General features: G+C 47.0%; 1 protein-coding gene across 1 annotated transcript; it reads left to right on the forward strand.

Annotated features, from left to right (window-relative positions):
• The first annotated feature begins 279 nt into the window (after positions 1-279).
• SPATA19 (spermatogenesis associated 19) lies at positions 280-12,176 on the forward strand. The gene is made up of 7 exons (XM_083480311.1): positions 280-485; positions 673-729; positions 3,248-3,409; positions 4,446-4,528; positions 7,492-7,569; positions 9,907-10,005; positions 11,957-12,176. The coding sequence occupies exons 1-6, from the start codon at positions 408-410 to the stop codon at positions 9,992-9,994; spliced, it is 546 nt and encodes a 181-aa protein (XP_083336437.1). The 5' UTR covers positions 280-407; the 3' UTR covers positions 9,995-10,005; positions 11,957-12,176.

Here is a 12,176-nt window from a genome sequence, read left to right on the forward strand (position 1 = left end):
CAACCAGTTTTTGAGAACTTTAGCTAAGTGCCAAATGAAGGTCATCCAGGTATCCTGTCTTTCGCACCTTGCTGGCCCTGCTGTACTCAGTAAGATTCTCATTCAAGGCTAGTTGTTGGACATTCACAAGCCAGCCTTTTGTGGTAAAGTCCACAGTCTTTCAGATTCAAAAGAATAAACAGCTATATTTATTCCACAATGAATCTGACCAATAAGTATCTGCCCTCCCCCATCTCATTATGACATCATGGTTGCCTGGACAACTGTTTTTTTTGCGCTTAGTGACGCAATAATGTCTCCCTGCCACAAACACGCAACTGGAATTGCAGAGGCCACACGTTTTCTAGGGCAGATGAGAACGGTGGTTGAGGCAAGGGAGATCTGGCCCTCGCTAAGAGTGCCTCAGGATGATCATTACCACATGGGGAGCGTACATCTTGTTCCGCAGGGCTTCTAGAACACCTTTCCCAGCTGACGATGCTCCAGTAAGGACACAGGAGGGGCTGTGAGGTTGTGAAGGGGGAGGGTGTGATATCAGTGCTTTTCTTCTAGAAAAAGGGTGCAGGTACTGCATACCCTTGAGTACCCCCATTTTAATAAAATCACTGGTGATACTATAAAGTGACCCTGTTGAATTTCTCACTACCACTCATTTTCCCTTTTCCCTTTAAGGCTGATAACATAGTTGAGCCAGAGATAGAGTACGTATTGGAGCATTGGCTGAAGAAGGTGAGTGTAATGAATAGGGCTACGCAGTGGCGTAGCGTGGGGGGTGCCAGGGGTGCCGGCCGCACCGGGCGCAACATCTGGGGGGGGTGCGAGTCCAGAGGGAAGGGACAAGTTCCTTCCTCTGCCAGGCTCCCCGCCGCCACCGCCAGCCTTGCGCCCTAGCGCGTGCGCGCCCCCCGCCGCCACTGCAGCTGCGCGCCACTCACTGCTCGCAGGAGGAGCAGCCACTGCAGCAGCGCCGACGCCGCCACCAATGCCTGGCCGGGCACGGGCAGCCTCCGCACCCCGCCGCCGCCGCCATCCCCTCGGCCCAGCCACAGGCGGGGGCTGCTTCTGCCGACTGGGAGGGAGGAGAGCTCCGAGGGGCCTCGCCGTGCCCTGCGCTCCCCAAAACCCTCCGAGAGGAAGCCGGCAGGCGGGCGAGGGTCTCCCGGCAGAAGGGGGCGCCGCTGGCTCCGGCTCTCAGCGCAAGTCTCAGCCGCGGGGGGGGGGGGACGGAGCACGGCTGGAAGCCCCCAGACCCGGCTGGGAGGAGGAGAGGCGCTCGCCAAGTCCGGATCTGGAGCTCCACCTACAGCCCAAGGAGAGGAGGGGGCGGGGAGGCGCCCGAGGGGAGGGGGCTTCGGCTGCCTCGGCCCGCGGGGGCTCCGCAAATAATAAATTTAATAAATTCCTGCTGAGCCTTTTTTGGGGGGCCCCTTGGCTCCTTCGCTCGCCCCCAGCCCCAGTGGCGTAGCGTGGGGGTGCGCAGGGGGGCCGGGCGCAACATCTGGGGGGGCGCGCTCGCACTTGAGTGCTAAAATCCACGGGTTAGGGGGCGCAAATTACTTGCCTTGCCCCGGGTGCTGACAACCCACGCTACACCACTGGGGCTACGGGCTGAAATTGGGGGCAGGTAAGCCATAGCTCAGTGGCAGAGTATCTGCTTTGCATGCAGAAGCTCCCAAATTCAGTCCCCCCATCTCCAGGTGTGTCTGGGAAAGTTTCCTTGCCCAAATCTCTGGGAAAGCTTTTAGCTTAGACAAACCAGTCCAGATATTTGGAATGTTGGTGTGTGTTTTAATCTAGTTTTAGTTTATTGACTACTTTGGGTTGTTGTTGTTGTTGTTGTTGTTGTTGTTGTTGTTGTTGTTGTTATTATTATTATTATTATTATTATTATATGCTTTGAACTGTTGTTTTTACTAAGAATATCATTGTTTCATTCTTTTTATAAGCGGCTTGTTGGTTTTTAACCATCAAGCAGTGTATACATTTTACGAACCGAATAAAATTCAAGCTACCGCCTGTCAGTGTTGACAGTACTGAGACAGATGAAACAAGGGGCTGAGTTAATATTGGGCAGCTTTCTATGCTCTGTCCATGCAGACTGCTTGAAAGGAATTCGGATCCAGCACACAACATTAGCATGGAGACCGGGGACCTATGTAAGCGCTCATCATGGGGCTTAACTAGCCATATGAGCATGAGCATGCTAGCGCCACCCTCCTCAAACTCTGCATGTTCAAGGATGGTTGTCTGCACCAGGTTAGCCTTCTGCACTTAGGGAAGCTGTCGCATGTTTTCGAAACTACGTTTAACCAAGGCTCTAAAATGCAGAGGAGCCTAAGGAGTACAGGATGGTTTTTCCATTGTGGATAGCTAGGATAGGGGTAAGCATAACTGAGCCACATGTGCATGCTTTCACTTCCACATGTATCTAGAACTGCTGTCACACGCATCATTCCCAAGTCTTTCCCATCCTGGTTTACATCAATCCATTGTTGTTTTAATCTGCACACACATATTTATTTTTAAGCATATCATCTCAAACCTATGCATTTCTAATTTCCCTCTCAATATCTGCATTTCTAAATATATTTTATTGTGCAATGTGAAGGGAGGGAGAGAAGAAATGTTGATGTTCTGCCTTGAGTGAGTCTGGGCCTTTTTGGAGCCATGAGTTGCAAAATGCATTTTTTAGTTGGTTGGCCCTGATATGAGTGAGGGTTTGATCCTGCATAAAAGTTAGCTATGCTGAGGTCCTGTTCAAAGTCCCCTCTCTTCATGCTTTGCCTCCCATGATATCTAAATTGCAATCTCATTTCAGGGCAGAAGCCTGTTTCTTTTCATCTCTCTCTTCTTATGAAACTCTATGAAGTCAAGTGTCATTCACATTTATGACTTGGCATAAATCAGTAGTTGTACCTTGGAAGTCCAACGGAATCAGTTCCGGAAGTCCGTTTGGTTTCCAAAATGTTCGAAAACCAAATCATGGCTTCTAATTGGCTGCAGGAAGCTCCTGAAGCCAATCAGAAACTGCGGAAGCCCGGTTGGACATTCGGCTTCCAAAAATAGTTCGCAAACCGGAACAGTCACTTTTGGGTTTGCGACGTTTGGGAGCCAAAACATTTGGGAACTAAACTGTTCAGAAACCAAGGTACAACTGTAATGACATTAATGGTGACCAACCAGTTTTGTATGACTTCACTTTGGGGGAGAATATGGTGGTAGCATGTGTGTTTGTGTTGCCTCTTAGATTGAAGAAGATGCTGTCAAGATCTTTAGGCAGAAGTCAGAAAACAGGTCGGACTGCCAGGTGGAAGGGATCAGAACTTTTCCTTCAGTTGGCCTAGATTTGGCAGCAGCAAGATCAAAACCAGAAACCTGGGAGACCTTTGAAGACAGGAGGCCACTAAGGGTGAGTGAGAGCTGCAGCAGTTTATGTGCAGATGAGAATGGGATAGAGAAAAGGAAGTAGAGGAGCAAAAATAGGCCGTGAATGCACCATCTATTGAAAGTGCACTCCCCCAAACATCTGGAAAACTGTATTGGGTCTTGGGAATTGTGGTTCTGTGAGTGGTAAACTACAGTTTCCAGCATTCTTTTTGTGTGCATGGTGATGAATATTCTTCCAATGTGCTCTAAATTTATGGTGTGTATGCAGCCATAGCCTGCAAAAGCAAGTATTCTATGGAGAAATCAGTGTATTTCTGTCTGTGTCAGTTTCAATAAGTCCATTCTTCCCCTACTTTCTGCATAGCTTCTTTTAAAAAAGAGCTATACAATGAATTTGCATTTAAATTGCACATAGTTTTATATGCACTTTTCCTTGAAATATGCAACTTGTAAGCTTTTTGTACTCATTTTCAACTCATTCCCCCCTTTAAAATATTTTTTTTTGGATCTTTGATCCTGTAAAGAACACCTTTTCAAATGTATTTTGACTGAACCAAACCTGTATTGCAAAATTCAGAGAAGTGAGTATGCAATTCCATGTGGAAGACTGGAATTTTCATGGCCCTCTAGCAACTAGTGTGGCTCATTTACCAGAAGTTGTGTATTTTTATTTTTTAAAAAATAATATTTATTGAAACACAAAAAAATTTAAAATTACACAGAAAAAGTCAACATTACAAAAAAGAGAAAAAAAGACAGAAACACAAAAAGAAAAAGAGAAAATAAAACCATCACTTTCAAATTCTCCAATTTCCGTTACCTTCTTTCCATGACCTCCTCCTCCTCCCATCTCTTGTATCTTAATTAATAATTGTCACAGCAAATCCTTTCAGAAGTTATGTATTTTGCATTACCTCTGGAAGTGTATACTTGACTATGTCTCCAAACTATGCCTCCTAGAGCAATATATACATCAGGAGGCTTAGTTTGGCCAGAATCGAGTATACACCAAGATTTTTCTGGTGCACATAAGCAGACTTTTCATATCACTGTTGCAGGAGTGTTCCAGCACAATACTTTCATCCAGTTCCAGCCTGGACCTGACAGATGACAGGACAAGGATCCAGTTTGTCCGATGGAGGTGAGCCTTCACATGAGTCAATGGTGTCCATTGAAGTGATGAGCAATGGCACTCTGAATGATCTGAGTGCACACTCTTGAACAGGGGTGGGACATTGATCTTTCCTCGAAATATGCAACCACAAAATAGTTTTGTAGTGTGGGAAACCTTTGGTCACCCAGATGTTGCTGAATTACAACTCTCATCACCCCAGGAAGGCCAGGGATAGTGGGAGTTGTAGTTCAGCAACATCTGGATGGTGAAAGGAGGACCTGCAACTCTTTAGATGTTAGTGTACTCCAACACTCAGCTGCCTCAGTCAGCAGAATGGCCAGAGACATTGGGAGTGGTAACCTAATAACATCTGCAGGCCTGAAGGCTCCCCACCTTTGATCTAGAAAGTGATCCTGAATCCTTTGCACTATGCTGGAATCCCACAGAAGATATGCAGATGATTCCACAGCAGGCAACTCAATGTGGAGAGGGGATCCAGAGGGGAGGAAACAGAAAACCATGGAGCTAGACCTCTTCAGATGTGCACCCAAAAGATGAACAGAGCTGAGTTCAAGCATTATGTGTGATTTAACAAGGCCGTCTGAGAGTAGAGCATGGCTACTTGTGACAACTCAACTGTATGCAAGACTCACTTTGAGAGATGAGTGGATTTTTAGCACTAGACCTCCTTGAAAACCTGGCAGGTTTGGTAAATTTAGCCCAGAGAAGAAAGAGTTAAAAGGGGAGAGGATTGGCATCTTCAAATATTTGAACAGCTGTCACATAGATGATGAATCAGATTCCTTTTCAGATACTCCCAAAGACCAGGACCTAAACTGATGGGTCCAATTGACAAGAAAATTGATTTAAACTAAATATTATGAGAAATTTCCTGACTGTGGAACAAATATTGCCTTGGATGGTGGTTGACTCTCCTTTGGAATGGGATTTTAAGAAGAGGCTAGATGACTACCTAATGATTTCCCCATTATCTTGATTCTATTCTGCTTTAATTGTTTTTAATGTTGCTGTTTTAAAATTATTACAACGTATCTTGGAACCTCATGGGGTGGTGAAGAAATTTAAGACTACTCTTGTTGTTGGGTTGTTGCTGCTGCTGTGGTTTCCTGGGCAGGGGTTGGACTAGATGACATATTGATGTCCTTTCCTACGGCACCCGGTATTCCCAGGCGGTCTCCCATCCAAGTACTAACCAGGCCTGACCCTGCTTAGCTTCCGAGATCAGGCGTGTTCAGGGTAGTATGGCCTCCCAGTTTCTCATCGACTTTTCGTGATAAATTTACTCCAAGGATCTTTAAGGACTTCTAGTGGGCTTTCAACTCTAAAAACTACAAATTCATAAAACTACAATTTTTTTTCCCCACCTCAAACTTCGTGGACCCCCCAAACAACCCAGTTGTCTTAACAAACTGAGACGAAGGGGGGGGGATACCTTAAAGGAGTGCTCTAATTGGACCCAGCTTTAAAACTCCTAGCAGCAGCCCAGCCAGGACCGAACGAGAATCGAATGAGATTGCGACCAGAAAACTTTAGCACTTTATCACTCTATTTAGAACTCTGATCCCATTGATTTAAGAAGAATTTAGCAATGAGAAGAGCCAAAAGAACCAGGTGCCCTGATATAGAAACCGACGCAGAGCCCTCTGGCTTCAAACAGAGTAATCTAGATAATTACCTGCTACCCCAAAAACAGCACACATTCCCTCCCAAAACTTTCCCCAACTCTTTTCACGGAGAGACAGTTGAAGAGATATCCTCAGGGATAAAGGAGGACAAGGCTACTACTCCCATAATCGAGGCACAAGTACTAATTGGTAGAAAGGTGGAGCTGCTGGAGGAATGCTGCCTATTGACTGCTCAAACAGTTCAAAAAATCTTTGAACAACTACAAAACATCTCCAAGAAGCTGGATAACCCAGATGAAAGGAGGCAACTCATTCCTTTTTTGACATCCTTAACAAGCCCTGGAAGCAAACAGAGCAAATACAAATTTATACCTCTAAACCAGCCAAAAGCCAGAGGAAGCCCCCCTCACTCATTCAACCTGATATTGAGGCCGTGTGAGATTGTTCTCCACATTTTTCCATATAGAGGGCCCCTACCTTACTGGGAGTCATCCTTCTGGGCCAGACATCATCTAAATCTGCTCCTAGGCCTTGAGGGTGGAAGTATTGACTTAAAAGCAGTCAAGAGGCTCACCAACGATGGATACTCCAAAAAAGTACTACTAAGATTTGGTAGTCACAGAATCCCAACCAAAATCTTAAGGGAAAAGGCTCATTTAGTCCAGAAGGGAATTATTCCGCGCCGACACTTTGAAGATATATCACTCAGTCCATTGATTGCATTTAAAAGACAAAATAAGATGAACAAGGCCATTCCACCAGAAGCCGACACCTGCCCTACTCCCGTGGAAGAACTCAATAGATGGGTGAAGCCGCAGCCAGCTTCCCGGGAAATCACGCAAGAAAAACCCAAGCTCCCAAACCAAGCGACTGTAGCATCAAATAACAGCCTCGCTTTTGACACAATAGACTGGACCGTCCCAGAAGAAGAAGATCTGCTAAGCAATTTTACTAAGCTACCAGATAAAGAACAAATAAACATACTCAGTAAATTGACGAAACTACAGGCCAGATTGACCGAAATTCGCCAACAAGATCAGCAAAATGCAGTAGAAACAATACACAATCAAACTCTACACTTACCTGCCCTCTCCCCAAAATGCATAGTCCAAAAGAGAGCTATTAATGGAACTTTCAAATGTATAGATGCAGAGCTTCAAATCCAGCCTCCTCTAAAATATGAAATGGCAAGGAAAAACTCCAGTAAAGAGACCACAAATTCCTGGCTGGGATATCAAATACTAGCTCCAAACGAAATAGGTACCCTTTATTTAAGTACTACAAAGGACTCTAACATTGCCGAACAAAAGATGTCCTTTCCAACTCTATGATTCTATTTTTCAGTCACACCCGGGTGTATCATGTCACGAGCGATATGAGAAAGGATGCCATGCAAGAGAGGCTGGATAAAGTGAGCAATAGGTGAGACCCAGCTGGAAGGGCAAATAGCTTTTAGCAGCATTTCTGTTGCTTACACATATGAGGAAGGGCCATAGCTCAGAGGTAGAGCATCTGCTCTGTATGCAGAACTCCCCAGGTTCAATCCCCAGCATCTCCAAATAAGATTGGGAATGTCCTCTACCTGAAATCCTGGAGAGCTGCTACTATCAGTGAGTGTAGAAAATGTTGAGCTAGATAGACCAATGCCCTGACCCAGTTTAAAGCAACTTTTTACACTCCTGAGATAACAATTCTATCCCTGCAAGTTCAATACAATGCTCCCCTTCCGCCCTTAACACCAGCTTCCAAAAATAATTCTTACCTAGTTCTGCCCCATTAGTATGAAAATAAATTCACTGAATCCTAGATGTGATCCAATGTGGAATTCTTTTAACGGTGCTCATATCAGTGAGTCTCTAACCCTAGGAGTGGGAAAATAGACCATAACATCTCTAAACACAGTTTCTATAGTCGGAGTTGATCTGCATATGGATATTGCAATTTGAATCACATCCAAAGAGACTGGCAAGGGGTATTCCATTTAGGCCAACTAGTTTTCCTTAACTTCTGTTTTTACAGTGGTACCTCGGGTTAAGTACTTAATTCATTCCGGAGGTCCATTCTTAACCTGAAACTGTTCTTAACCTGAAGCATCACTTTAACTAATGAGGCCTCCTGCTGCCACTGCACTGCCGGAGCCCAATTTCTGTTCTTATCCTGAAGCAAAGTTCTTAACTTGAAGCACTATTTCTGGGTTAGCGGAGTATGTAACCTGAAGCGTATGTAACCTGAGGTACCACTGTATATTGTTTCATAGGGAACTTCCTTACATTGAGTCAGACAATTGGTACACACACACACATACCGTATTTTTCGCTCTATAAGACGCACCAGACCATAAGACACACCTAGTTTTTGGAGGAGGAAAACAAGAAAAAAATATATTCTGAATCCCAGAAGCCAGAACAGCAAGCAGGACTGCAGCGCAGTGATCCCGCTTGCTGTCCTGGCTTATGGGATAGCTGCGCGCAGCCTCTCCCCAGCAGTGGGATGAAGGCTCCCCCAAGAGCTGTGCTCCCTTTAAAGAGCATGTGGAGTGTGTGTGGAGCAGCCCTTCTCCCTCCTCGGGGGAAAGCCCCCAAGAGCTGCACACACGCTCCATGTGGCTCTTTAAAGAGAGCGCTGAGCAGAGCCTCCTGCCTGCATTTGCTCCATAAGACGCACTTACTTTTTAGGAGGGGGAAAGTGCATCTTATAGAGTGAAAAATACGGTACACACACACACACAAACTAAAAGTGTTAAGATAATTTCTCCATAGTGGTTGCTGTGATTGAGACAGAAGGGAGTTATTGTCAAACCCATCTTTCTTTGCTATTCCTCATATGTGCAAAAGAAAGCACTTCTGGAATGCTTAACTCACTGTTGGAGGGTGATAAGGGGACAATTGGTCCATCTAGTTCATTCTTGTCTACACTGACCGGGATTTCTAGCAGAGGTCCTTCCTAGCCCTGTTTGGAGATAAGAACAGAAGAAGAGCCTGCTGGATCAGACCAATGGCTCATCTAGTCCAGCAGCCTGTTCTCACAGTGGCCAACCAGATGCCCCAATGGGAAACCAGCAAGCGAGATTTGAGCACAAGAGCCACTCTCCCCTCCTACCATTTTACAGCAACCGGCATGAAGAAATATTGCTGTCGTCTTCATTGTCTCCAGGACATATGGATGCCAGTCAATGCCAGGCCTAATTATGCCTATGGGGTGAAGGTTTCCCAGTCTGGGATATGTTTTGAAGTGGGGGTTCGGTGACAAAGTGTGTGTGAGCTCAAGAGGCCCACCATGCTTGACCTTGCGTGTACTGTGTGTGGGTCTCAATCCAGGGAAGATTCAGACATGCTCCCCAAGTCCAGAATTGCCCTTGATTTCACCCTGTGGACCTATAATAGGAGGGAATGTGGTTGGGCTGCCCCCTCCTCCTTTTTCTGCTGGGCTTGCAGCATCTTAAGTGGCTTGCTGGCCTTCCAAAGAGCCTTGATGCCTTCCTCTCTAACCCCTTTCCCAGAGCTGCTCTATTGGGTAGCATGTCTGGAAACCTCAGTTTTATTGATGGACTTGCCACCTCACATTGCTGTGGCAGGCTGACGTGCTGGTGTGTTTGGCGCAGCTAAGTGGCCATCTCACAAGGGTGGTTGGGGGGGGGTCTTGTCCAGGGTTCCTGGATGTGCACCTTCAGCAGGTTTTTGTGCCCTGAATCACTACCAGCTCTTGTCCAGAATCTGCATGAGAGCAAGTTTGGTCTGACCTCATTTCTTTACCTCCCAGTGTCTCCAGGGTCATGTTCCAAGCTGTGACTGACCTAGACAGCGGCCCATCGGACACCAATCTCCACTTCTCAATGCCACCGTATTAAGACACGGACAGGTGAGGTGCTCATCCCCAGCCCTCTGCCTTTCCCTCCATGGGATTTTAGCATTGCAAGGGACCCCGAGGCAATTTAACTCCACTCATTGCAGGAACCTGCAGCCACAGCGCTGAGATGTGGTTGCCTATTTCCACAGAAAGACAGCTGGCCACCTCTGTTCCACTGCTAAACAGCCCTTACCATTAGGACTCTTCTGTTAATGTTTAGCTCTATGTACCAGCCATGATGGCTATGATCTGCCTCCACAATTGGAAATAGTAAGGATTCTGAATACTTGTGGCTGGAAACCACAGGTGAGCACAGTTATGCTCATGTGCTACTTGCAGGTTTCCCACCGGCTGGCCACTGTAAGAGCAGGATGCTGGGCTGGATGGGCCATTGACCTAGTGGGTTGGGTCTGTGAGCTCTGTTCATGCCACCTCTAGTGCCTCCATGACCCTGAAGGATGGAGGTGTTGACAGCACTGGCTCAGCATCCAATTTAGTCTCTGTTGCCTCCCCCTGCAGGAGGAAACTCCTCACCGCCCGGAGGCAGTGCTGGGGTAGGGGAACTCAACTTCAGGCTGTCTCTGATTAGAGGTGCCTGATGCCACAGGGGTACTTTTCTGCCAACCTGAATTATCCCTTCCTTGGACCCAGCTTTCCATTTCCTGGATTTCTGTGGGCTCAGACACATCTTGGGATCTCACAGTCAATGGAATAGCTTGGGGGGTGCCAGGGGGGCTGTTGCCCCGGGTGCACAGTCTGAAGGGGTGAATGTGAAAACCAGGCAGCCCCACAGAGATTCCTGCCCTGCCCTGCCTGGGGAGTGCAGAGGGTGAACAGCACCTTCCGTGCTGTGCCCCCACTTGGCATGCAAGCAGCCGTCCAGAGGCAGCATGGGTTGGGGAATGCAGTGTCAGGAGTTCAGCCTACACTCCAGTAGGACCCTGGCAGAGACACATGCCCAACTGGCATGTTCTCCCTTTCCTGGTCGATCGTTCGGGAGCTTCAGAAGCTTTCTTCAGCCCAAACATCACAGCGACCGATGCCAACCGACACTGGCACACTTAGGGATTCGCAGAGTTTGCGCAAACAGCAACTCAGCATTTTGGCTAATCTACTTTATTTACATATAAACACATGAAGCACTGCAACATGGCTCCTTCTCTCTCTAGCATCAGACAGCAAAGAGAAAAAGAACAAAGGACAATAGTCCCACTTCACGGAACACAGTAACACAAACATCCTGTCTCCGCCACTTCCCACTCTGTGGAGTCAAAACATATACCATCATGTGATAGACAACAATCCCATGACTGCAATCATGGAGCAGGAATTTTAACATGTGGGGGGTGCTCTTCACCCTCCGCACCCCGCCTGGTGCATGAGTGCCCATCGGGCATTGAGGGCTGGGCAAGCATGCTCCACCTGCCTGGCACACATACACACACACCCATCCCAGGCACCGGTGAACAGTGCTACACCCCTGCCTACAGTCAAATTCCCCCATCCTGCCAGGACCCCCTTCAGGACTGCTCAGATCCAATGCCCCAAGTTGCTTCCATTCCTCCTCAGGATCCTCCCATGCCCTCCATGACATCTCTATGGGACTCATGACCTCAATGTTGTTGGACTGCAACTCCCATCATTCTTGACCACTGGTCATACCGGCTGGGGGTTGATGAGAGTTGTAGGTCAATGGCATCCTGAGGATTACATGTTCCGCATCCCTGATCTCATGCATACAGCTTGGGCAGGAATCTGGGGGAAGGAAAATGCAGAAGCCTCTAGTTTTTTCCTGATCTCTGGATCAAACTCGAAAAATCACCAGTCGCTTAGTTAGCAATCTGAAACGTCTGTTGGGAAATAATGACCTGGTAGCAGCTCTAGCAGTGACATCTGATGTTTTACCTATGCAGGAGCACCATTCTTCCCCCCTGATCTTCTTCCTGTGCTTTCCTCCTCCCAGAGTCCCTGCTTCCTTGTGGCTCTTGAGGAGAAGAAGGTGCCCTTCCTGCTCTGCCCTCTGGGTCTTCTTCTTTGGCTGTGAAAGCCCTGCCTTCTTGAAATGGCCAGAGAAACAGCCTGAATCCTGTGGAAGGATTTACTTATTTTTTTTGCTTGGGCTATTATAAATGCCTGGCTTTGTGAACTGTGAATGACTAATAAAAAATTGCTAACCATTTAAA

The sequence above is a fragment of the Podarcis liolepis genome, assembly GCF_965112155.1.
Source record: "Podarcis liolepis genome assembly, chromosome: 16".
NCBI lineage: Eukaryota > Metazoa > Chordata > Lepidosauria > Squamata > Lacertidae > Podarcis > Podarcis liolepis.

Coding starts and splice junctions, on each gene's coding strand:
- SPATA19 (XM_083480311.1), top strand. CDS start 408: ATGATCATTACCACATGGGGAGCGTACATCTTGTTCCGCAGGGCTTCT. Junction 730..3,247: donor TGGAGCATTGGCTGAAGAAG/GTGAGTGTAATG, acceptor GTTGCCTCTTAG/ATTGAAGAAGATGCTGTCAA. Junction 4,529..7,491: donor ATCCAGTTTGTCCGATGGAG/GTGAGCCTTCAC, acceptor TCTATTTTTCAG/TCACACCCGGGTGTATCATG.